Below are 26,188 nucleotides of genomic sequence, written 5' to 3'. Positions count from 1 at the left end.
CCCTCTCTGTAAGCCGGTAACATATTTCAAGTTTATGATGTCTCCACTTATCAGAAATCTCCAAGAAGATGCTAATACTTTTGAGTGCAGTAAGTCTGCCCATTGGCATTATATATGTGTGATTTTAGATGGCCCTATAGAAATGCCCATCTTCCTTGGTGGCTCAGATGGTAAAGAATCCTCCCATAATTCGGGAGACCTGGGTTTTATCCCTGAGTTGGGAAGACCCCCTGGAGGAGGGCATGGCAACCTACTCCAGTATTCTTGCCTGGAGAGTCCCCATGGACAGAGGAGCCTGGCGGGCTACAGTCCAGGGGGTCGCAAAGGGTTGGACATGACTGAAGTGACTTAGCACACAGCACATAGAAATGCTCATCTTTTTAGGAATATGAATATAAAATATACATTATTTTATCTACAAGAACAAGAAGCAGTACACCAATTAGAATGTCACTGCAGAGGTGACCTAAATTGGAAGGAAATCCAAAAACAAGGGGATATATGTGCTCATGGGGCTTCCCTGGTGGCTCAGTAGTAAGGAGTCCACCTGCCAGTTCAGAAGATACAGGTTCAGTCCCTGGGTCGGGAAGATCCCTTGCAGAAAGAAATGGAAACCCACTCCAGTATTCTTGCCTTGGAAATCCCACAGACGGAGGAGCCTGGCAGTCCATGGGATGACAGTCAGACACGACTCTGTGACCCAACAGCAATAACAAACAATGCATACATATAATACATGTAATACATGCAATACATGAATACATGTAATACATGTAACTGGCTCCCTTCACTGCACAGCAGCAACTCACACAACACTCTAAAGCAACTATACGCCAATAAAAAAAATTTTTTTAAATGTCACTGCAGATAAAAATGTGTCTGGCTTCGTCTCTGCTTGGAACCTCTAGTCTTTACTAAAGTGTGGTGAGTGGTGTCTAAGCCCCATACCACCTAAGTGGAATCTGTGTAACAGAAGACAAAATTTGGGGCCATCAAAGTGCATTTTTTAAATAGTTGTGATGACAGTATTTGAAGCATATGTTTCACATCCTGATAGACAGAGTACCCCCAAATATGATTCAGTTTGCCGTGATTCGTCATGGCTGCTCTCACTGTCCTTGTTTTTGGCGGCCAGACCCGTGTGGTTTCCTGTCTCCCAGGGGACTGAGGGAGGTGGTGACCCGGAGGCACCCACCACTGCAGGTCTCTGACATTTGCAAACATTGCCTGTGTTCTGTTGAGCTTTTCCCGAATTCCAACATCTTGGTGCCAAATCAACTCCCTGGAGCTTCCCGGGACCCTTGACTCATCCTCACTCATTACCTCAAATGCCACTCTGATCACTCTTTTCTACGCCTGTGACCTTCACCTCTAATGTCTGCATCTCCCCTTGATGACCTTCTTTCTACATTGATTTCCTTCTCTTTCTTGTATCCTCTTGGTCTTTTCCCAAGAATTTCTCTTATGCTTCTGGAATCTTTCGCTAAGACAGCTTGGGGAGTGCTCCCCTGTGGATCATCACTGTAAGTTAAAAAAGAAACTTCCTTGTATTCTAATGAGGACACTTACCAACTGGGGCCTTGTGAGCCCTTCACTGGTGTTTGATAACTCGTGGGACCTGCCTCCCCAGACTTCATTGTTTTACTTCCAGGCACCAACAGTAAGGATCCAATGGTTGGTGTGATTAGATGTTCCCATACCTGTGTGTCTTGGGTTTCCCTGTTGGCTCAGATGGTAAAGAACCTGCCTGCCATGCAGGAGACCTGGGTTCAATCCCTGGTTTGGGAAGATCCCCTGGAGAAGGGAAAGGCTACCCACTCCAGTATTCTTGGCTGGAGAGTCCCATGGACAGAGGAGCCTGGTGGACTACAGTCTATGGGGTCGCAAAGAGTCAGACACGACTGAGTGACTAACACTTTCACTTTCACACTTGCACTTCATATCCCTGTGTGTCTAGCAGTGTGAGAAACCGAACGTTGCTCTGTCAGTGGAGAACACGGAATTGGCTTTCAACTGTGAACTCCAGGCTAAGGGATAGGGGAAAGGGTGTCATGTATAGGGACTGACATGAATTACCTGTCTTTCCCAGGTGTCTGCTTTATTCAAAGACGGAACAATAGGAGGGAACATCAACATTGCCATTGTCGCTCTGATTCTTCTGGAAGAGGAACAGGTATCCTATCTTTGGTACCAGCAGCTTCCCTCCCCGCCCCTCGAAAAAATAACTGCAAAATCACTATTTGTTTCCCTAAATATAATTTTTCTTTGGATTCTTTCCTTCTCTTTCCCTTTGAGGACAGAAATGTTCTGATATTGTGTGTCTAAAACAGTGAGTTTCTTGTCAGTTCCCATAATGCTTATTTGACTTTTGTTTGTGATTTTTGTGCGGAGTAGTAAGACATACTCTTTTGCTTGGCAAAATAAGAAAATGGAAAGGAAAAGTAACTTTAAAATATATAGATGTATATTTATTTGGCCACACTGGTCTTAGTTGAGATGCTTAGTCTTTGATCTTCATTGCAGTGTGTGGGGTTCTTTAGAGGTGGTGTGAGGGATTTAGATCCCTGACCAGAGACTGAACCTAGGTCCCTTGCATTGAGAGCATGACGTTTTAGCCACTGGACCACCGTGGAAGTCCCAAGAAGAACTACTGTAAATACCTGGGTGGGAAATACACTAGGAATACGAAGTGCAGGCCTGGTCCTCGGCCACCGTGAGCCCTGAGGATGGAAGTGGGGTCTTTTGTTAGAAGACTAACACCACCCCATAGCCAGAGGCTCAACCGAGCCATGCGGCCCTGCATGCTTTACTCTGTTCCCTCCCAGCCACTGACGCTCACCTTCACTGCCTTCAGTCTCAGGATTTTATTCTTACAGAGTCTAGGATGTCAGGCACATTTCTCTCATTGCGCCCAAACCTCCAAATTATGCTGGATCTTGGGGGCAGTGGGGAAAAGCTTCTCTGATGCCTTCATTTCAGAACCCCTGGGTGGGCAGACAGAGGTGCACGTCCGTTCACAGTAAGGACTCGGGTGGGCATCTTGTGGCAGAAGCGAGGGGGAGTGTCTTAGCCATAAAGGGCTCTCGGTTCTATTTTGCCCCGACTGGTTGTTGACTGGACGTCAGGGAGTGAACCCCGGGTCCTAGTAAGGAACCCAGCCTCCAGTTCCACCCTTACTGGTGTTTCAGCAGACTCTCCTGTTAGCCATGGTTGTCTTGTTTATGAAACAAAATTGCTAGATGAACTCTGAGACCCTTGATAAGACTCAGATGCCTTCAGCTTTGCAGGCTCTGGGCTGCGGCCCTCTTTCCGTGCAGGCAGGGTATGCAGGGGCAGGCATGTTTCTGGACTGAATAGTCAGCGAGGTACAACCCCACTGCCTCTCCTGTGTGTCTGCAGAGGGGGCTGCTGGACGAGGGATTCCCAGGTGACAGGTTAATTATTCTCTGCATTGAAACGTTTCACCTTGGAATTCATCCAAGCAGCAAAGAATAAGCGAGGTTATCGTTTGATCATACACCTGTGTTAACTTTAATTAATGCAGTTTTCCTGGAAACCACCGGCTGAAGAATGCAAGGCATGTCCCAGGGTTGATGTACAGCATTAAGCTTGGGTGCATTTGGCTCTCTGGGAAAACACAACAAACACCGAAGGGGAAAATGTGTTAGTGACTGAGACACAGTTCCAGCCCAACACTCGGGTCAGGAAAGCTTTAAACAAGTTGTTGTCCTGAAATGGAGTTATTTAAGCTGGTTTTCTCTGACCATCCATAGGAAAATATATCATACCTATAGATTTAAATAACTCATCTGCCAGCTTTGAGAGATATTCTTACCAGCCCCCCAAATTCTTCATTTTCCAAGAATTCAGGTGACCTTCATTCTGATCTTTCATTGCTGATCTATTAGATCTATTGGAACTAGTACATATACCATCATGGCTCAGTGGTAAAGAATCTGCCCGCCAATGCAGGAGATGCGGGTTTGATCCCTAGGTTGGGAAGATCCCCTGGAGGAGGAAATGGCAACTTACTCCAGGATTCTTGCCTGGGAATCCCCCTGGACAGAGGAGCCTAGTGGGATATAGTCCTTGAGGTCACAAAAGAGTCAAACGTGACTTACATGCCGAACAACAACAGCAATACATGGGTGAGGCTGAATGTCATCTGTATAGTTTCCTCCTAGTTCCGGGCTGTTTTCTAGAAATAAACAAATAAAGCTTTCTAGAGATTAAAGAAATTTCTTTCTAGAAATAAAAAGCTTTGTCAGTTGAGCAGCCTCTTCTTACAACATGGTGCCTCTATGGAAAAGTGACCTAGGTTAACACTGTAATAATAACTCTTAGAAGAGTTACACACACAGGAGTAATGTTTCTTGGGTCCTCAAAATGTGTTCAGTGATCAAATGCATCCACACTGCTTTGTACAGAACTCGAGAAAGGAACATGAGCATCTACACTGACTCTACAGGTTTTATAGACAACACCCTCCTTTGGATTTTAATACGTGAAATGGATAAATTAGTTTGTCTGCCATTCAGATTCACCCACGTCATTGAAATCCAAATCAATGCTAGTTTGCGGTGATGACAGTGCCAATGCAATTGCTTGACATGCTTTCTTCCTGTTATCCCGGGCTCTCGGGTGCCCTCCCACATAGCCAGGGCTGGTGATAAGCCATCACGCGGACCACAGCTTGAGCAGCTTCTGCCAGTGGCAGTCTGGACTGACGGGGAAAGATGGGGCTCGCCATGACCACGCCATCTTACTCACCGGCCTGGACATATGCTCCTGGAAGAATGAGCCCTGTGACACCCTGGGTAAGATCCTCCGCTGGGGCTCTGACAGATTCGTGTGTGCCGCACACCATCAGCAGCCCGGGGCACGGAGGGTTCTCACCTCCCTCCTGGATCCGTAAGTGGCAGCTGCTGCTGAGCGCCGTCGTAGGAAACAGATGCGCTCCCTGCGTAAATGTTGCTGCTGCAGAAGCACGCTTGTCATCACCAAAATCACTTCTTTCCCAAGGAAAGGGCTCACCGATTCAAGAACTCCTGTCTCTTCTAATTTAAGAAACAATTTCTTCCATTTCTTCCTCTAATTGTGAGAATGGAATCAAGAGGTCCAAGTGGGTCTCTCATTATAGGAAAGAAAAATGTTTATGAATATTTATAGAGACACTGCAATAATATTGTGTTCTTCATTTTTCTGTTTCTCTACAAACATCTCAATCTTAGCCATTTTTAGCATGTTTAAAGGGCTGAGTGTATCTTGGTGGTACTTTATAATACAAATTTTTTTATACTTTTCCAAACAGTGAAATATGAAGCAGGAAACCCTTGGACAGTCATACAAAGGGCCCTAAATAATGTGGGAGAAGGGTGTCTATTCTCTCTTCGTGGAAAACAGTCCACAGTTCTGTGTAATGTTCAAGTTACAGGTTACAGTGGGGGTAATGTCCAAGAGGGGGTTTTCTTGCAAATGGTGCTACTGACAGAGGTGCTCCTGGACATTTGTTTTTTGTTTTGTTTTTTTTTCTAATTCTCCATTTCTTCCCAAGGTCTTGGGGAACAAGTCTCTTTATTACAAAAACATTCAAACAAGGCTGGGTTTGATAAAGGTCAGTCCTGACTCCTTGTTCCCAGAAAGGCCTGCACGCAAAGTGGGCCGGCGGCCGCCTGCATCCCTGCATCACCTGGGGATCCAGTAGGGTTCCCGGCCCCCAGCTGGAGAGCCTGACCCACTGGGCCTACACTGAGGCTGACCTGGACGCCTGCTTTCCTGCTGGGGGCCTGCAACCGGGGCCCACAGCAGGCAGAGGTGCTCTGTGGCCAGCCCCCAACCAACGCCTGGACCTGGGTCTCTGCTGAGCACCCCTGGTTGGCCTCATTCCTCTTGTCAGGGGAGCTAAGTCCTTTTGTGCAAGGCCACGGTGGAGAAGGCCCTGGAATCTCGTGCCTGGTTTCCCCCGGGCATTTCCCCATGTGCTTATTCCCGCTGCTGATTCCACACTGTGTCCTTTATCCACATTAAATTATACCCATGAGCAGGACAGATGCTGAGTCCTGTGAACCCCACCCCCATCCCGGCAGGTCCTCCACCCTGGTGTGGCCTTGAGGACCACCGATACCCCCTCTCTACAGCACTTTGTCTCTGGCCTCTGAGGACATAGCTGAAACTCTCCTCCTTCAGCAGGGAACTCCCTCTTTGATGTTGCCCCCCTTGCACCCTGTAACTTGAACATGACGTAGGCTGTTCACTTGAACATGTGGGCTGTTTCCATGAAGAGAGAACAAACGCCCCTCTCCCACATGATTCAGGGCCCCTTACAGGGGTTTCCTGTTTCACATTTCACCTGACAAAGATGAGAACCAAGCGTCTCTGAAGGACAGAGGTAACCACACACGTGTGCTCTGCCCCTGTCTTTGTTTTCCTGCAGTGCTGCGCCTGTATGTTCTTTTCATGTTTGTCTCATAGGATTTGCGCCCATCAGTGGCATGTGCAGTAAGTACCGCAGCTGCACGATTAATGAGGACACGGGTCTCGGACTGGCCTTCACCATCGCCCACGAGTCTGGACACAAGTGAGTGCGTCTCCCTGGGTGGGGGGCAGAGTCTGGGGTCCTCTCTGGACCGGATGTTTGTCTTGAGATGGTGATGGGTAGGTCACGTCTGTAAGGGACATTCCAGCAGGAATGCCGTGGACTGTAGGAGATGCTCACGTAGGTGCGTCTCTTTTGTTTGAGTGCCTCACTGTGCATGGTCTCAAGCGGTGGTGATCCACACGTTTGCTCCTTGCTCCCTCTCTTCATCCGTTCCTGCTCATACAAGGTGCATACAGCCACAGACTGCAGACCCGTCTGTCTGTCCCTGCTTCTTTGTCCTGTGTTTTGAACTTGGTCCCGTGGGTTGATTGCATTCCCTGGTTAGCTCCTGCAGGAGGACCCCATGTAACAGTTTGCGTTCTGATGTCACAATGATCATCTGTAGAGATGGATCGTGGTTGGTGTGCAGGGTTTGGGGAATGCAGACAGGACAAGAGACGCAGTCTGGTGGGAGCTGGTTGGCTTCCCACATCCCCACGTGCCCACCATTGTTGGTTGTGAATTGAAGCAGCCACAGGGTGAGTGGGGAGCCCAGGGCCTTGACAGATGGATGGACAAGCAATTCTCAGTGAGGGGTGGCTTGTCATTAGCAATATCTTTTAAAGTGAGAAGCTTACCTTTATTCCTGTAAAAATGAAACACTTCTGTTGATTGTTTCTAATAGCTGTTATTCTTAAACAAGCTTTCTTATGCTTATAATCTACAGGTTGCCTCACTTTGGGGCACCATCTACTTAAAACTTTTTTTAACTCAATGGGGCTCACTTACTGACTTTCTGCAGTTGCCTTGTTTATATGAGCATCAGCAATAATAGCACAAATGGTTTTCTTCTGGATTGAAATTGTACTTGAAGCTTCTAGAAAATACACAACCAGGAGTTACAATTTTTCTAGTTTTACTTTCATCCTCATTGATTTTGCTAATCACAAAATTTGCAAAAGGCTTTGTTTGTCATTTGGTTTTTGTAAAGCTGACTTCTCCATCTGATTAGAAATTGGACTGAGGCCACTTGTGTCATCCTAACCTGTTCAAAGCCCCTGTGTGTGTGTGTGTATTAGTGTGTGTGTGTGGACACATGTGTGCCTGCCTTTAATAGGATCTCACAGAGGCCCTGCAGACTTAGGCTATGAGTGAACTGATGACCTCAAAGTGAAGCTTTATATCTTATTACTGATCCCTTCATCATTACAGGTAATGATTGACTTTTTCAGTGCCTAGAATATTGCAGCTACACTTTACAAAGCTTTCAATTAAATCATAATTGTAAATGGGCTGCTGGAGTTAAAACTTCAAAAACTCTCATTATTTTTACGACACGGGGCTCTTGCTGTCCTCTGAACCATACCTGAATTTAATTAAACAATCAAGGTAACAAATATTTGAGTCGTCGAGGGCTGTACAAACCAGCATTAGATAAGCTGTTGAGATCCAGGCCCTGGCAGTCCTGGCAGCCGCAGCTGGTGAATTTAACTAAATTTAACTCTGTGAATCCAAGTCAAGACTCCCCGTCTTCCACATCAACAAGCATCAGTGTTTGCTTTTATTTTTTTCCTAGAGTGGGTACATCTGTGCTAAGTCACTTAAGTCATGTCTGACTCTCTGTGACCTCATGGGCTGTAACCCAGCAGGCTCCTCTGTCCATAAGATTCTCTAGGCAAGAATACTGGAGTGGGTTGCCATGCCCTTCTCCAGGGGATCTTTCTGACCCAGGGATCAAACCCGGGTGTCGGTGGGGTTTTTTCACCTTCCACCTGGGAAGCCCCTTTTTCTTAGAAGCCAGCTATTATTCCTTTTGTCACTAGGCCTCAGTGTAGGTGAAAAAAGAATTTCTTCCAAACAAGAGAAAAGTGTTTTTGTTTGCAAATGGCTATATAGATGGGAGGAAGGAAAGGGGCTCTAGAAGTGTGGTGCAGGGACCCCACTCCTAATAGAACTGACCCCGAAAATGAGCAGCTCCTTCTCCAGCACCTGCTGCTTGAGACCACTGTGCAAGAGGCGGAGAGGCTGGGAGCTCTGAGTGTTTCATGTAACCAGTGAAACAGCTTCTGGTCATATTGAGGAAATCGGAAGTACAGTGGGAGGTGTTCACAGGAAAGGCGTGTGCCAGCTGCCATAGCAAACAGCCTGCAATGGTAGCCCTGTCTGTGGTTATTCGGGATAGGGTCGTGCATGTAATGAACGGAAATTTGCATCTGTGTCAGCGACCTGATGGCTCACAAGAATCTGCCTGCAATGAAGGAGACCTGGGTTTAATCTCTGGGTTGGGATGATCCCTTGGAATAGGAAATGGCAACCCACTCCAGGATTCTTGCCTGGAGAATCCCACGGACAGAGGAGCCTGGTGGGTTACAGTCCGTGAGGTCACATAGATTCAGACACAATTTAGAAACTGAACAACAACAATGATCAGTAGTGTACATCTGTCGATCCCAATTTTCCAGTTATCTCACCCCTCATTCCCCCTCCATGTCCATACTTAAGGAGGCATATTATTAACGCATCATTCACTGTGGCAACTGCATCCAATGAGGGGGTCATGACAGGGAAGACTCAGAAAGCCAGCTTCATGCCTTTCAGGAGAATAAACAAACTCAGTTATTCAGTTTATTCGTTTAATAACTACTACTACTTGGAGAAGTAGTCACAGGTTTAATTCAGGGATCCAACAGCATGCTTTCACCTTATCCTTGACAGGAAGCTCCAAGCAGAGTCAGTTTCTGAGTTCTGTGCCTAAAGAGCTAAGAAGTAATTTTACATTTATGCAGCAGTTACATTTCAGTTCAGTGCAGTCGCTCAGTCGTGTCTGACTCTTTGTGATCCTATGGACTGCAGCATGCCAGGCCTCCCTGTCCATCACAAACTCCCGGAGTTTACCCAAACTCATGTCCCTTGAGTCTGTGATGCCAAACTTCACCTGTGAAACAGGATGCTTTTAAGTCCTATTTCACAGGTGAAGTTTGGTTTATATTCAGAGGACCTCATCATTCAGGTTTATTATTACAGTGGATAATGTAATTGTAATACATTTACATTATACACAGCATAGAGCCTTTCAACCATAGATTCTTAACCTTTAACTCCAAAAAAGACTCAGTTCATGTCCAGCCCATTTCTTCTGCCAAGTTCAGTTCTTTTTTAATCTCAAGGCATCTTGTGATTTCTACTCGGGAATCTGACCTAGAAATGGAAATTGCCAAGAACTTCTGTTTGGATCTGTGTTGGGAAGGGGAGAAGGGAAACTGGAGCTGGAAATGAGGACGTGTCTGCCCCTTTCGAGTGTGCAGTTGAGCCAGGTCTGGTGCAGGGTGGGCTTCCTGGTCGTGCTGAGTCACTTGTCACACACAGCGTGGGAGGTTTGCTCGATGCAGCTGTTGAAGAATTGGCGCAGACGCACGAGGGCTCAACTACACATTTTGGAGAATGTGTCATCTGGGCATGAATCTATTTGAAAAATTTTCATTTGCCAAAAGAAGTCATGCCATTCGATGGGCAGGGCCCTGTAACTCAGATCCCAGATACCCTTTGGTTCTCTGGCAGCCTGACAATGACCAGGGTGAATAGCCTTGGTCTCTTCTTCCGTAGGTTTCTGTATACAAAACCCCTAGAGCCTGGGAGACCTCAGCAGGTGCAGTTTGAGTTGTTGTTTGAGCTGAGCATTGCTTGTATATGAAGTCCGCTTAAATCCATAATTTTCATGATCATTTCAGACCATCAAGGCAATATTAAACATACTGAACTCAAGAGTATACATCAGCCATTATCCTGCCCCCCTGTTTTTCCACTATTTACTGATCCATTTGGGGGCTTCCCTGTTGGTAAAGAACCTGCCTGCCAACACAGGAGATGTAGGTTCGATCCTTGGTTGGGAAGATCCCCTGGAGGAGAGCATGGCAACCCACTCCAGTATTCTTGCCTGGAGAATCCCTTGGACAGAGGAGCCTGGTGGGATACAGTCCATGGGGTCACAGAGAGTCAGACGTGACTGTGCACACACATGCATGCTCTGATCCATTCACCAGACACAATTTGCATTCTGCCAGCAGACCATTGTGTAGGATTCTACAAACTGACTAGTGATCCATCCGCTCCAAAAGCCTAAAGCAAGATAAGATAGACATGGCATGTGAGAGGTCAAGCAATGAGGGCTGCAGGCATGGCAAGACATGCAAGGAAGATCAGGGAAGTCTTTTGGAAAGAAACAGAATTGGTGCATGGATACCATTCGGCTCAGCCATCCCTAGCTGGTGATATTAGATGCCCTTCCAAGCACTGGATGGTGACGTGTGCACCTGACTGATCTGTGGCTGCTCTCTGCCATCAGCCTGAGCCCCTAGCTGGGTCAGGGAGGCACTGGGTGATCTCAAGGGTCTAAAGAATATCAAAGCAATGGCTGCTTAAAGATCACCTGGTGTGGTGATTGTCAGACTGTCCCCCAGGAGCCTCAGCAGGTTGGAGCATTTCTTATCAATTTCATATATTGTCATTCCTCTTAAGACTTTTTGTTTCTGTGGCCAGAAGTATTTGAAACCCATTGACCTTTGGCTGAACTGTCTCCTCATTAGCACCCTCTCACATAGACACACACCCCAAAGTTATGTATGCAAGTGATATCTGGCATCTGGGTGTCGAGAGATTTGATCAAGAACACATGTGAATCAGGGAAAGAAATATTTTGAATTTTCCTTTTTTGACATGCATGGTGCTAGATATGCTGAACAGTTTAAGAGGGAAGTTTTATTATGCCATTTTATAGGTGAGAAAACTGAGACTCAGGGACTTGAAACTTTAGCTCCACATCAAACCACTTGTGAATGACAGGGCCAAGACCCTGACCGGAAGTTCCCCCACTGCCACAACTCATGTTCTTCCAGGTTACCTGACCTGCCCTGGCTTCCAGAGTCCCACCTGACTGCTGTCCCCATGCCGCTTCCTGTCTCTCAGGGAGGATGGGTTCGCTTCTTGAAAAGCCTGCATCAGTGTCTGGACAAGTCCTACCTGTGGTGCCATCATCACAGCCAGTGTGTGGTTTACTTTCCAGATGACTTTGCCCCATCGTTACTTTTGAAGGGTTTTCCCTTTGTCTTAAGCACTGCTGTCTGATCGGCCTGAAATATTGATGCAGCCTCTAAAAATGCTTGGCTGTTCATCCTGGGTATATCATTGCGTCCATGCATGCCAAAGTCACTTCAGTCATGTCCAACCCTTTGTGACCCAATGGACCATAGCTCACCAGGCTTCGGTCCATGGGATTCTCCCGGCAAGAATACTGGAGTGTGTTGCCATGCCCTCCTCCAGGGGAACTTCCTGTCCCAGGGATCAAACCCGTGTCTCTTAAGTCTGCATTGGCAGGTTCTTTACCACTAGTGCCACTTGGGAAGCCTGGGTGTATCCTTTGTAATAAAGAAATACTAGCTGATGTAATTGGATAACTCAAGAAAATTCTGTAGAAGACATTAAAAGCATGTGACACTGAATATAATTCTCAAGTCCAGTTTAATCTGAAATGATGTTTACATTTGGGTATTTGAGTTGGTATTATAGCTGGAAGGTTGTTTCTTATTCATTCAACAAACATCATTGGAGCGCCTGTTATGAGCTAGAAAGTCCACTAGCACTGGGTCTCTGAGCACAGTTAAGAAGACCTTCTGTTCTCTAGAAACTTATAAGCTAGTACATAAGAAAGAGGAAATATGTATTGTTTTAAAATATAGAATAGTAACCACTTGGAATAAAGTACTGTGAGTCATGGAAGCTAAAAAATAAAAATCTTGCATGTACAACTTGAATAATAATTTTATTTCTTAGCTGCCAAATACCAGCCTTATCTTCAAAATGTGCCCTATTCATTCTTCCATGACTTTACTAATGTTAATATCAACTGTGATTATTGTGTGCTACTTTCGGGCTACCAGGCTGACCCCCCACACCCCCTCAGTGCAGTTTTGGCTTTGGACTGCTGCGAAGAATAACCTGAAACATAGTCATGCTGGAGTTGGGGTGCATATCAGAATCATTTTGTCAGGATTCACCCAAACACCAGAACCTAACCCCCCACTTGGGCTTCCCTGGTGGCTCAGATGGTAAAGAATAAACCTATGACAAACCTAGACAGCATATTATAAAAGCAGAGACATCACTTTGCTGACAAAGGTCCATATAGTCAAAGCTTTGGTTTTCCAGTAGTTATGGATAGATGTGAGAGTTGGACCATAAAGAAGGCTGAGCGCTAAAGAATTGATGCTTTCGAATTGTCGTGCTGGAGGAGGATCCTGAGAGTCCATTGGAGAGCAAAGAGGTCAAACCAATCAATCCTCAAGGAGATCAACCCTGAATATTCATTGGAAGGTCTGATGCTGAAGCTCCAATACTTTGGCCACCTGATGCGAAGAGTCAACTCATTGGAAAAAACCCTGATGCTGGGAAAGATTGAGGGCAGGAAGAGAAGAGAGTGACAGAGGATGAGATGGTTGGATGGCATCATCAGCTCAATGGACAAGAGTTTGAGCAAACTCCAGGGAAGCCTGGCGTGCTGCAGTCCATGGGGTCACAGAGAGTCAGATATGACTGAATGACTCAACAACAACCCCCAATGTTACTAAATCAAAACTCTACCAGGCAGGCTTTGGGGAGCCAGTGTGTGGTACATTTCTCAGATATTCTGATGCTCAGACAAGCCTGAGAATCAATGAAAATGCCTTTGATGAAGATGTTTAATACCAAGGTGTCCCTAGACGTGGGATACTGTGGCTTTGAGTTCCTTAGAAATGAAGGCAGAATTGGTAGCAGATTCATCTAGGGCACTTGCTGGACCCTAATGTGTCTTCTTCATATTCGAGTCAAGGGCCATCCAGGGGAGGGTACTTTACTATTTCATCTTCGTCACTTTCTCCCCGAGGCAGCCTCCACGTGGATGATGCCTGAATCCTCCATTTCTGGGGCACATCCCCTCTGCCGTACAGTTACCGTTGCCTTGACTGAGTGCATTTAATAGAATTTCAGAGAATGGGTGGAGGCTGGAATGGTTACACGTACATCCCCCTTGGTGCTGAGCGGGCGTTTTGCAGTGTTTGTGCGGCAGGTCTCCTTGGACCCACCCTTCAGCCACGCTCAGGTTACACTATTGCACAGGTCCTGCCCAGGCTCTGACATCAAGAATATTGGTTTCCAGTCCCAGCTCTGAGACTCTGGACTAGTCTGTCTCCAGTCTTCTGTCTTGCTGTCATTGCAAATATTATGTCTACCTTGTAGACCTGTAGTGAGAAAATAATACTTAATGTGCTTAATATCCTACCTGAAAAAAAGTGCTTACAAATGGGAGCTGTTCTTTTTCCTCATATTATTAAACAGCTCTAAGGAAAACAGTTGAGTCTTCAGCCTCTGCCACAAGCGCGGATTCCCCGGCCCCCTTGGAGCCCACCTCCCTTGTGTTGCTGTCTCCTAGCTCCTCCCTCCATGCACCACGGGGTGCTCGCAGAGGAAAGCCCGCGTGGCCCCAGGGACCACCCACGCCTCTGTGCTTCCTCCCTCCCCCCTCCCCCTCCTTCTGCACCCCGCTCGTTCGGAACTGCTCTCTGGGGCCCCAGACCGTGACTGGGTGGGTACTGTGCTAAGTCGCTCGGTTGCATCCAACTCTTTGCAATCCCATGGACTGTCGCCCGCCACACTCCTCTGTCCGTGGGATTCTCCAGGCAAGAATGCCGGGGTGGGTTGCCATATCCTCCTCCAGGGCATCTTTCTAACCCAGGAATAGGACTGGGGTCTTCTGTGCTGCAGGCAGATTCCTTACCAGCTGAGCTACCAGGGAAGCCTGATCGGGTGGGTACCAGACACTAAAGGCCAAAAATGCCTTGACTTTCGAAGAATGTATCCGCCCCGATGGGAAGTCTTCCAAGGTCATGGAGCTCCCAAGTACCCCAGGCTTCCTTCCCAACGCAGCAAGTTGTGCTCTTTTGAGGTGGATGAAGATGGCAACCTGAGGCAATCCTACAGGACTAGCTTTAGGAAGTTAAGAAGCAGCAGCTTCTTTAATGTAATGGGCATAGGTAGCAGCTGTCAATGGGATTCTTACAAGCTCAAGGCTGCAGTTTTCTCAAGTGACAATAAGGATGCACTGTTGGCATTTTGGGTTTTGAACATCTGCAAAAGACCTGCCTGCAGTGCAGGAGACCTGCGTTCAATCCCTGGGTTGGAAAGATCCCCCAGAGAAGGGGATGGCAACCCACTCCACCACTCTTGCCCGGGAAATCCTGTGGACAGAGGAGCCTGGTGGATTACCGTCCATGGGGTCTGAAAGAGTCAGACAGAACTGAGTGACCGAGCCCACATGCACACCCCCCACTGGAAATGCTTTTTTATAATTGAAATTATAAAAAGTCAACTGTCCTTCACAGTTACCTGGCCGTGGGCTATGTTTTGATGGTGGGCACTTTCAACAGCTGCACAGATGGTAGTTTCTCCCGGAAGGGTCCATGACCACGTGGGTGTTCTCCCCGGTTTGTCTGTGAGGACCCTTGCCGGCCTGCCTAGCACACAGGAGAAGGGGTCCCCACAGAGCTGGCCTGTGTTGGTGTGAGCGAGTGCGATCGCTGACCCTGTTCTTTGCGCTGAAAGACCCGTTTCTCTCCCACAGCTTCGGCATGGTCCACGACGGAGAGGGGAACGTGTGCAAGAAGTCGGAAGGCAACATAATGTCCCCCACGTTGGCAGGACGCAACGGGGTCTTCTCCTGGTCCCCCTGCAGCCGCCAGTACCTGCACAGGTTTCTAAGGTACGAGCCCTGCGGCTGGCTGTGTGTCTCCCGGTGCCTCTGACGTTCACGGCTGGGCCCGCCGAGTCCCCTCAGAGCGGTCCCCAGACTCAGCTGTACCCGCCGCTCCCCACCCACCTGCTGTGCGGCCAGGTTCCTAAGCAGCCTCGGAACGTGAGCGCTCTGCGGCCAGGGATTGGGGACCCCCCATTATAAAGGAGATGCAAAGAGCATGCTTCCTTATTTTCAAGATACTCGCTTGCTAGCAGGAAACAGGAGTGAAGTGGGCTGCTTCGGTCTCTTTAAACACATTCGCATGTCTGAGCTTCATCAAAGAGAGCATGAGAACCATCACTCTTATTTCAATTATATATTCTTGAGGAAAACTTAACATGTGAAACCACCTTCCCTTAAGAATTTGTAGCAGATTATCACAAGAAAAAAATTAGTAGACTTGAAAGTCAGAGAGAGAAAACAAATGAAAGAAGACCAGGGGGAAACATACAAATATATAGATCCTAGGGCTTCCCAGGTGGCACTAGTGGTAAAGAACCCGCCTGCCAGTGCATAAGACAGAAGAGATGCGGGTTCAGTCCCTGTGTGGGGAAGATCCCCTGGAGGAGGACGTGGCAGACCTCTCCAGTGTCCTTGCCTGCAGAATCCCATGGACAGAGGAGCCTGGCGGGCTACAGTTCAAAGGGCCACAAAGAGTGGGAAACGACTGAAACAATTCCGCTCATATAGATTGTAAAGGACAGCCTTCGGCTGTGATGTTGAAGCTTAAAATTGGGCTAAGATGTTTCTAGAAACCAACACAAGGAAATAGGGCAAACTACCAGTATTTCAAGGTAAGCAAAGTTTTACAAGCACAGAATTTTTTAAAGATATAAAACTGTGTGTGTGTATATATAAACATAATTGTAGATTTATATAGCTACGTACATTTATAAGGGCCTCCCGGGTAACTCAGCTGGTGAAGAATCTGCCCGCAATGTAGGAGATCCTGGTTCGATTTTTTTTTTTTTTCTGTTGCACAAATTAATTCGTCTTGTTTCCTGACCACCATTTGGGCAGGGGTCACAGGTGTTTTTCTTTTGGTTGTGCTCCCCGTGTGTTGTTTATCATCCGATGGACAGCTTCCCACTGCCACCTGCGACAGCAAGCCAGTGGCCAGCTTCCCTTTCCTTCTGCCTTTTCCATCGCTTCTCCAGACCTCATAGCACACCTTCTGAGTTGCATCCTGACCGCCAGCTTGCAGCTGTGGTCCTTCCTCACAGCCGTACTCGGCCGCAGTAAGACAGTACATTTTACCACCTGAAGGAATGGTGGCTGCTTTCCCTATCCTGTGCCACCCTGGCAGGGTGAGAACTTTGTGGATGATATCTGTATCCTGGGCTTTCCTGGTGGCTCAGTGGTAAAGAACCTGCCTGACAACACAGAAGACCTGGGTTCGATCCCTGGGTGGGGAAGATCGCCTGGAAGCAGGCATGGCAACCCACTGCAGTATTCTTGCCTGGAGAATCCCATGGACAGAGGAGCCTGGTGGGCTGCAGGCCATGGGGTTCTAAAAGAGTCGTATAGGACTAAGCGACTAAACAACAACAACAAATCTGTATCCTGTAATACAAACCTATATTCTAGGAATATACACATGATCTCTTTTTAAAATTCCTGTTACCAAAAAGGCAGCATTCACCCTCTTCTTCAGCTGACATGACACCATGGGTCCTTTCAGCCTTTGCTTTCCCCTCTACAGTGTTCTCTTGGAGTCAAGTTGGGGATTGTAAGCATTCTTTTTAGCTGCTTCATGCAGCTGCTCAAATTTTTAGGGGTGTGTGTGTGTGTGTGTGTGTGTGTGTGTGTGTGAAGGATTCTGCTTTCTCTAACAAAGAAGTGTATTGACAAGGAAAATTTTAAATGTTTTTGTATCTCAAATCCTTTGTATAAATTTTATATTCTTAAAAATTTACTTCTTTTTCATCTTACTGGTCTTGATGAAGATATATAAACATTATAAATTTTTTGAAATATGCTCTGAAAACCTGAAAAGCCCAGGCATCAGGGATGCAAAGTGTGGGCTTGCAGTGAAAATCAGCTTCATGAAAGAGTCTGGGTTTTAAACTGCCAAGAAATATAGAAGAACTCATGGAAAGAGAGCAGTCCTAGGCTGAGAGAATAATTCTCTCCATGACATTAATCATGGGTGTAATCGTCAAATCAAAATGTGACTCTGAGAATGACTGGTAAGAGAGTCTGGAGTCCAAAGCCATTTTGTTCAGTGATGCTGGAATGGTTACATGCATGCTGAAGTATGCTTATTGATTTTTGTGCCACTTAGTAAAACTCTTCTCTAGCCAGGCAGTAATAAAAAGTTGTTTTCAGAGAGTTTGCTAATTTCTTTGGACCATGTAATAAGAAAAATGCAAGATTTTTTTTCATGCTCAGAAATGTGTTTTCTTGAAAGATCAAGTTTTCCAAGAAAGTCTCTCAAATTCACTCTTGAGATTCTTAGTACTTGAGATGTCTGGTTGTGAACTGCGTGTGTCCAGTGTTTCAACCCTGACTTTTCACTGGCTTAATGAACCTGAATCCATCTTCTTTTACACGTTTGCTGACTCCCTAACTTTCAAGTAATCAAAACACTGTTATATTTTCCACGTTAGTCGGCAATTTGGACTTGATCCCAACAGTGAGTAAGGATAAGTAACCAACTTTTCAAAGATGAATCTGCTTTCCTTTATTAGCAGTTTAGCACTGGGTACACAGAAAAATTATATATAATAAGGGGACTCAATTGGCCTGAAGTTGTCAGCATGACTTTTCTCTATACTTAGTATATATGTGTTTATAGTAAATTCCTCAGCCTCATCAGTAAAGACGTATATCACTTCCTGCAGACAGACAGACCTCATCACATTTACTCATGTCTGTATATGGGAGGCCTAGGACTTAGGGAAATTTTAGCTCATTATGTTAAACTTAATGGCAACATGGGCTCATCTTCAATTTACTCTGAACCTTTGAATCATGAACTGCTGATCAGAGAACATGCCTCCCCTCTCATCACAGAACTGAACTGAACTGAAACATTTGTTCAGTTGTATCCAACTCTTTGCAACCCCAGGGACTGTAGCTCTCCAGGCTCCTCTGTCCATGGGATTCTCCAGGCAGGAATACTAGAGTGGGGTGCCATTCCCTTCTCCAGTGAACCTTCCTGACCCAGGGATCAAACCCAGGTCTCCCGCATTGCAGGCAGATTCTTTACTGTCTGAGCCACGAGGAAAGCCCTCTCATCACATAATCTACATCCATACATGAAAAAGGTCATTGTGGGAAAGCAGGAGTTTAAAGGGGCACAGATACCCAGGCATGCCCCGGACCACCCTGTGGATGAGAAAATTTGATTTGGCCAGAAAGAGTCTGTTTGGGGGCATAAGAGAAATAAGACATTTCAGTTTACATCTTGCCCTGCTGCTTAATATTGATCTCAACAGAAACAAGCCCTCGAGTCATGGCTAAGTGTAGTTTTTGTGAGACGGAAGGGCGAGTACTTTACCGTAGATCAGCCAGGTAATCAGCTCATGTGCCAGCCTGGACTTTTCCATGTGAGCCTGGGAGGCCTTGACCGCGGCAAGTAGGTAGCCCTTTCTGAGGGCCCGTGTCCTCTCTTGGAAGAAGAGCTGGTCAAGGTAAAAAAAATCTCTGGAGGTCTTTAACTCATTATGGTTCGTGAGTCACAGTGGGGAAAAGGACTTTGAAATTTCCTTATAGAACCTCTGGCTTGGCCTAATATTCTTCATTAATGTTATTTTTTGGTGTGCTTGAACACATATGTAATATATATGTACAAAATTATAAGCTCAAGAACATTTTACAGCCTGGGGGGGTGGGCAACAGTCCACAGGGTCACAGAGTTGGACGTGACTGAAGTGACTTAGCACACACACTTCAGTGTAACTTCTTCCTAGGTCATGATCTGGAGCACATCACAATGTCCACATCATGGAAACAGCCTGAGTGTCCTTCAGTGGATTAAAGAGTTAAGAGGATTTGATACATATAATGTACATGTGATATTTGTATGTATATATGCACTGGTATGTGTGTGTGTGTGTGTGTGTTTAGTCACTAAGTAGTGTCTGACTCTTTGCAACCTCATGGACTTTAGCCTGCCAGGCTCCTCTGTCCGTGGGATTCTCCAGGCAAAATTACTGGGCTGGGTCATCATTTCCTCCTCCAAGGGATCTTCCTAACCCAGGGATCGAACATAAGTCTCCTGTGTCTCCTGCACTGGCAGGCGGATTCTTTACTACTGATGCCACCCAGGAAGCCCTTATATGCACTGTGTCTGTATCTACATATGCACACAGTGGAATATCATTCAGCCATAAAAAAGAAGGAAGTTCTATCATGTGTGACAGTGTAGATGAATTTTGAGGGCATTATGAAATGAGTGAAATGAGTCGGAGACAGACAGATACTGTATGATTTCACGAACTGTGGGATGTTGAAAAGAAAATCAAACAGAAGCAGAGAACAGATTGTTACTTTGGGGTGAGTAGGGTGAGGTAAAGATTCCCCTCAAGGTGAACAACCCCACAAAGAAAAGTTGTGAGGTGCCTAAAGTGACATAGTGCTGTGGAATTTGTTGTGATTACAGAGGTGTTTTATTTTTGTTTGTTTGCTATTAACTTTTGCTTATTGAAATCTATAAGCAGAATTTCGTTGCTATTTGCAAACACTTGTTTCTCCTCCCTCCGAATGCAAAATTATACTGAAGCATGTCTCTGTAGGGAAGAGATTGCCCTGTTTGTGGAGGAAGAAATCATTAGCTGGTAGTTAACCATCTGCTAGTGAACTGAAGGAGAGAATGAACTTCTTCTAGGCCTGGGAATCTAGTCAGAAATCCACCTTCCTATAGAGCATTTCTGATGGAAATCACGGCAGAAGTTCCATGTGGAAGCTGGAAGCTATTGTGCAGGAAGGGAAGGAAGAAAAAAATCACAGCTTTTGAAACTGGTTGATGGCGTTTCCGCTGTTAACAATGCTCACTTCATCTTTTTATTGTTCCTGGCAAGGAGTGTACTTTAGACGGTGTCTGTTAGAGGAGCTCCTCGCCTCGAACATCTGGTTGTACCCTTTCTTCTCACTTTCCCCATGCTAAGTGAGAGGTCCCATGAAGAGCAAATGGCCTCCCCAGAAAAGGTGACCTAGATTATGAACAGTTTTAGAAAGTGTGGCCCCTGTATTGAAATACGATGATAAATGTTTTATTTTGACCTCAAGAAAAAAAAAACAACAAAAAACCATGTCTCCTCTTCTTTGCACGAGGCATGTTGTAGGTTTTCATGAGGGGGAATAAAAGGCCTGATTGCATGGACACCTTCGCTACCCCTGGCCTCACTAGCAGCTCCTCTGTGTTCTAGCACCGCCCAGGCTACCTGCCTTGCTGACCGGCCAAAGCCCGTGAAGGAGTACAAGTACCCGGAGAAGCTGCCGGGAGAGTTATATGACGCGAACACGCAGTGCAAGTGGCAGTTTGGAGAGAAAGCCAAGCTCTGCATGCTGGATTTCAAAAAGGCAAGCAATTGTTGGCAAGTGTTCCACGCAGAATGCTTCATAAAACCGTTTTATTCGGTGAAGCTGACGTTGATGTATGCTGCGTTTATTGGGTACCTACCAAATGTCAAATCCTGTGTGTTAGGGCTGGCCCTGTATAACAGGAAACACATGTTTTACTGGCGAAGATGACCGTGGATGCTGTGGTAGGTATCAGTTTTCTCTCAAGTACTGACTTGTCCTCTGGGGTCAGTTCCTTCTGATTTATCATGTGGGAGTTCAGGGAGAACTCTTGGTTGGTGCAAGTTGGCAAATGAACGCACTGCATTCTTTTCAAATGGTGTTTAAGGAACTGTGCTCACTGCCCCCGTGCCCCTCCCCCCGCAACCTTCCTCAGACAGAGACAGAATTTACCATAAGGCAGTAGCCTATCTGGGACTTCTGATTATTAAATTCCTCAAATGAAGTATTTCTAGAGAAGCCTTTCAGAGTAGTCCACTGACCCGAGGGACACAGCAGAGTGGTTTTCTCACATAAATTCTCCATGTAACTCAGAGACATGTGCTCTTGCTAGACAAGGGAAAATGGAGATTTCATAACTCGCTCTACTAAACTGCTAACAAAGCCACCCATAAATTGAATGAAAGTAGCTATTTTGAGGGCTTCCCTGGTGGCTCAGTCCATAAAGAATCCACCTGCTGGATGCAGGAGACCTGGGGTTGATCCCTGGGTCGGGTAGATCCCCAGGAGAAGGAAATAGCAACCCACTCCAGTATTCTTGCCTGGGAAATCCCATGGACAGAGGAGCCAGACAGGCTACAGTCCATGGTGTCACAAGAGTTTTCTTTTATCCTAGTTTATAATAAAATCAAAAGGAAAGTGGACAAAAATATATAGTCCTCCAGAAATCTCCAACATCTCAGAACACGCTGGGAATGTGCCCAATTTAAATCCAACATGATCATCTTCTTTCTTCTAAACTCAAGTAGGTCTCCCTGCAGAGTCAGTTACAGCTGTGTGCCAGAACTGGATGTTTATCTCCTCAGCTGGGTAATCTCAGCTTGGAACCAGAATAGTAAATCAGAGAGCATCAACACGGTACTCCCAGTGCTGCTTTTTTCAGTTGGAGGAATATGTAAGATCCATGAGAATTTTTGTATTACTCTTCTGTTTGCTAAGGAAAAGAAGCCCACATCTAACATTTTCTTTCAAAGGTGGAGTGTTCTGTGGCATACTCCTGGTTTCCACACCGATTTGCTGAGGCCATGGGCTATCATCGTGGTAAACTAGTGCTGTTTGGAAAATACAGGGGATAAGTTCAATGCAGCATGTCTTTCTATTGTCGTTATTGTTTAGTCATTAAGTCGTGTCCGACCCTTTTGTGATGTCATGGACTGTAGCCCGCCAGGCTCCTCTGTCCATGGGATTTCCCAGGCAAGAGTACTGGGGTGTGTTGCCATTTCCTTCTCCAGACGTCTTTCTATTACCGAGAAAATATTTACATGTAGGGAAATGCATTTGTTTTAGGTGTACAATTAAATTTTTACCTAGTAACCTTTTATCAAACTGAGGTTCCTTCCTGGTCCTTGCTTGGTAAGAGATTCTGTTAGTTTGTTTGACAATATTATTTATAGCTTCTGTAGCCTCTGCAATATTTGTTACTTGGTATGTAATGATTTCAGAGATGAGTGTTAAAACCTTTAACAAAGATTATATATTTTTCTGTTTTTCCCATTAGTTCTATCAGTTTTTGCTTTGTGTATTTTGAAGCTAGGTTTTTAGGTGTATACAAGTTTTGGATTTATGTCTTCCTGATCCTTTCATTAATATGCAATAACTTTATTTTACTTTTGGTAATGTCACTTTTCTTGAATTCTACTCTATCTTATGCTAATACAGCCACATCAGTTTATTTAAGAATACTCTGCATGATATTTTCCCCATTCTTTTACTGCCCATTTCTTTGTGGTTTGATGTAACATGTCTCTGTTGTATCCTTTAGTTTGATATTGCTTTTGTATCCAGTTGAACAGTTTCTAGCCTTTCACTGGAATGTTTAATCCATTTATGTTTAATGTAATTATTGACATGGGACTTGCCTGGTGGCTCAGATGGTAAAAAATCCACCTGCAATGCAGGAGACCTGAGTTTGATCCCTGGGTTGGGAAGATCCCCTGGAAGAGGGCATGGCAGCCCATTCCAGTGTTCTTGCCTGAAGAATCCCCATGGACAGAGGAGCCTGGCAGGCTATAATCCATGCAGTCACAATGAGTGGGACATGACTGAGCGACTAAGCACAACAATTGTTGACATAGTGAATTTAAATCTCCCATTTTGCTATTTGTTTCCTGTTCTCATTCCTTTTTTGTTTCTGTTTTCTTTTGGGGTCACAAAGAGTCAGACATGACTGAGGGTCGTGGGGTCACAAAGAGTCGGACTTGACTGAGTGACGAACAGTTACTGACATAGTGGATTTAAATCTCCCATTTTGCTATTTGTGTCCTGTTCTCATTCCTTGTTTGTTTCTGTTTTCTTTGGGATTAAATGTCTTTTCAAAAATTCTTTTTTTGAACCGATTTGTTTTTTAGCTATCTTTTACGTGTACTTTTAGTGGTTGCTCTAAAGCTGCATCTTTAATTTGCAACCTATGTAGAATTAGCATCGTGTCGCTTTATGCAAAATGCAGGATCTCTACAATAAATGAGTCCATGTCTCCTTCTTTCACACTTTGTACTATTGTCATGATGTATTTTATTTCTTTTGCAAGCTATGAGCCACATGGCACTGTTACAATCTTTGTTTTAAAATAACGGATTATTTTTAAATAAAATAGGGTTGTTTTTTTATGTTAACCCACACATTTGCCATTTATTATTCATGCTTTCTTATAGATCAGTTTCAAATTGTGTCATTTCCTTAGGGCCTGAAGAACTTCCTTTAGCATTTCTGTAGCACAAATCTGTGGCCATAAAGTATCTCAGGTTTTCTTTATCTGAAAAATGTCATTAATTTACCCTCAATTTTGAAGAACAGTTTTTTCTGAATATAAAATTCTAAACAGTTCATTCTTTGTTCCTTTTTTTCCCTTTAGACCCTCTATAGTTCCATTTTCGTCTGAACTCAGCTGTTTCTAATATAAGTTTGTCATCATTTGTATCTTTCTTCTAACATTTCTAATCATTTATTTAGACAATTCATCAAGCTATGCATTTGGGTTAAGTTTCATACTAGAACCACCATTTGGTTCTTTTTTATAGTCTGTATTTCTCTAGAGAATATCCCATTTGTTCACTTACATCCATTTTTTGAATATATTATAACATATTACATGTGTTACAATTATATATTATGATATATTGTTATTTTATATTATGTATATTTATATTATGTTGTTATAGTAGGCGAATTCTTTTGATCCCCTGAGCCTTTGTTTTATTATTCCTTTTTTTTTTACTCAGTCATACCTGACTCTTTGTGACCCCATGGACTGTAGCCCACCAGGTTCCTCTATTCATGGGATTCTTCAGGCAAGAATACTGGAGTAGGTAGCAATTTCCTTCTCCAGGGGATCTTCCAGACCCAGGAATTGAACCTGAGTCTCCCATATTGCAGGCAGATTCCTTACCGTCTTAGCCACCATTATTCTTCCTTAGGGCTCATCTATTCTGGGTTTTCCTTAGCTCTAAGGCACAATATGTACTCTACCTATTAGACAGCTTGTGGTTCTTACTCATGAGACATGGACTTTGGGCTTTCCACTGGACGCCCAGATGCTCGCTGTGATTCTCCACACTGTGTGGGCCAGGACACTGCTCTTTCCCAGAACTGTGTATGTCCAATCTTCCAACACTTATCAGCTTTTTGCTCAAAGATGCTGCACTCTGCCAGGCCACTTGGAGCCTCATCCTGTGTTATCAGCCACTCACCCCTCAGATAAGGACCTGCAGGAAATCCTCAGGGCTCCCTATTCAGTTTAGCTTTTTCCTTTCTGGTCGTTGTCCCACAAATTCTAGCTACTTCTGCAGCCCCAACTTGGATCTCTGCACTCTCAATTCGGCGAGACTGCTATTGTCAGCATAGGATTCACATTTCTGTACCATGGTCAGCAAAATGTATCCAGGCAGGGAGCTGGGCAGAGGTGGCACTCACCTGATAAATTCCTCTTCTCTTGAGACCTAGGTACTGCATTGCTTGTTGCAAGAGTCTGAAACAATTAGCCACTTTTATAGCTTTTGAATGTAGAAAAGTAAGCCTAGTACCAGCTACTTCACCATAAACAATAAAGTACCTTTTGAAAAAAAAAAAATCCATCAAAGTCAGTATTGTGACATCATTCCCTATGATGTGAAGTTGTTTTTTAATAAAGATAAAATTGACATAGTTTTCTTTTTAGAAGTTAAATTCTACTCATGTGGCCAAACCCTCTAATATAAAGAATCTCAACTTTAGATACAGAGTGACAATTAGATTCTATATATTCCATATGAATTGAAGCATCTCAGGAAATTCTCATAAATTTAATTTTTCAAATGACCTCCTGCTGAAATCTTATAAGAATGAGTCTATTTGATTAAGTTGAAGTGTAAAGATCTGGAACTTTTCTGATGGTAGAGTATAAAATAATAAATAACAGAGAAACTACCCAGTGCATAAACCCACCCTTGGCACTTAAGACCCACTCGGTACAAATTTGTGGGGAAGGGTAACAGATGGATGGAAGATATTTTAGACAGGCTTAAACCTCTTTTAAGTACCAAGTGCTATTTAGTTTGGAAACTTAAGAGATGATGTGAATACATATGCATTCTTCTCTTGGATGAATGGATATGTGTTTGGTGTGTATATATCGGTGTGTACATACTCGTGTATAAATACACACACATAGATGGTCATGGCTTTCTTGATCCACTGATGACTTGTATATTGATAATCAGAACTGGTGATACAAATGCACCACTGCTTGAAAAAAATAATTGCAATAAATTATGTATCCTATTATAACATTATTTGTATATGAATTTTTAGTACATATTTTTGAGGAAGTCTAATACTAACAGTTGGAGAAAATGAATCTGATAGCACTTTATTCATGATGTGGACATGCTAAAACAAATCCAATCATCTGAAAATGTTTATTTTATTTGGAATGTTAGGTTGTGATACTAAACTTAATCAAGAGGTAAAGAATCCGCCTGCCAATGCAGGAGGCACGAAAGACACGAATATGATCCCTGGGTTGTGAGGATCCCCTGGAGAAGGAAATGACAACCCAGTATTCTTGCCTG

At 44.8% G+C, this 26,188-nt stretch overlaps 1 protein-coding gene across 1 annotated transcript in view; it reads left to right on the top strand.

Moving 5' to 3' along the window:
- The window catches only part of ADAMTS16 (ADAM metallopeptidase with thrombospondin type 1 motif 16), a 176,810-nt gene that overhangs the window by 60,020 nt on the left and 90,602 nt on the right, over window positions 1–26,188 (top strand). Inside the window, exons 9-13 of the mRNA XM_061129511.1 lie at window positions 2,090–2,173; window positions 4,658–4,817; window positions 6,472–6,577; window positions 15,228–15,365; window positions 20,771–20,924. Coding sequence (XP_060985494.1) covers window positions 2,090–2,173; window positions 4,658–4,817; window positions 6,472–6,577; window positions 15,228–15,365; window positions 20,771–20,924 — 642 coding nt within the window. The remainder of the gene's footprint in view (window positions 1–2,089; window positions 2,174–4,657; window positions 4,818–6,471; window positions 6,578–15,227; window positions 15,366–20,770; window positions 20,925–26,188) is intronic.

This window comes from Dama dama, chromosome 25 (assembly GCF_033118175.1).
Source record: "Dama dama isolate Ldn47 chromosome 25, ASM3311817v1, whole genome shotgun sequence".
NCBI lineage: Eukaryota > Metazoa > Chordata > Mammalia > Artiodactyla > Cervidae > Dama > Dama dama.
Note: the sequence above shows the minus strand (reverse complement) of the source record. Positions and strands in the feature narration are given on the sequence as shown.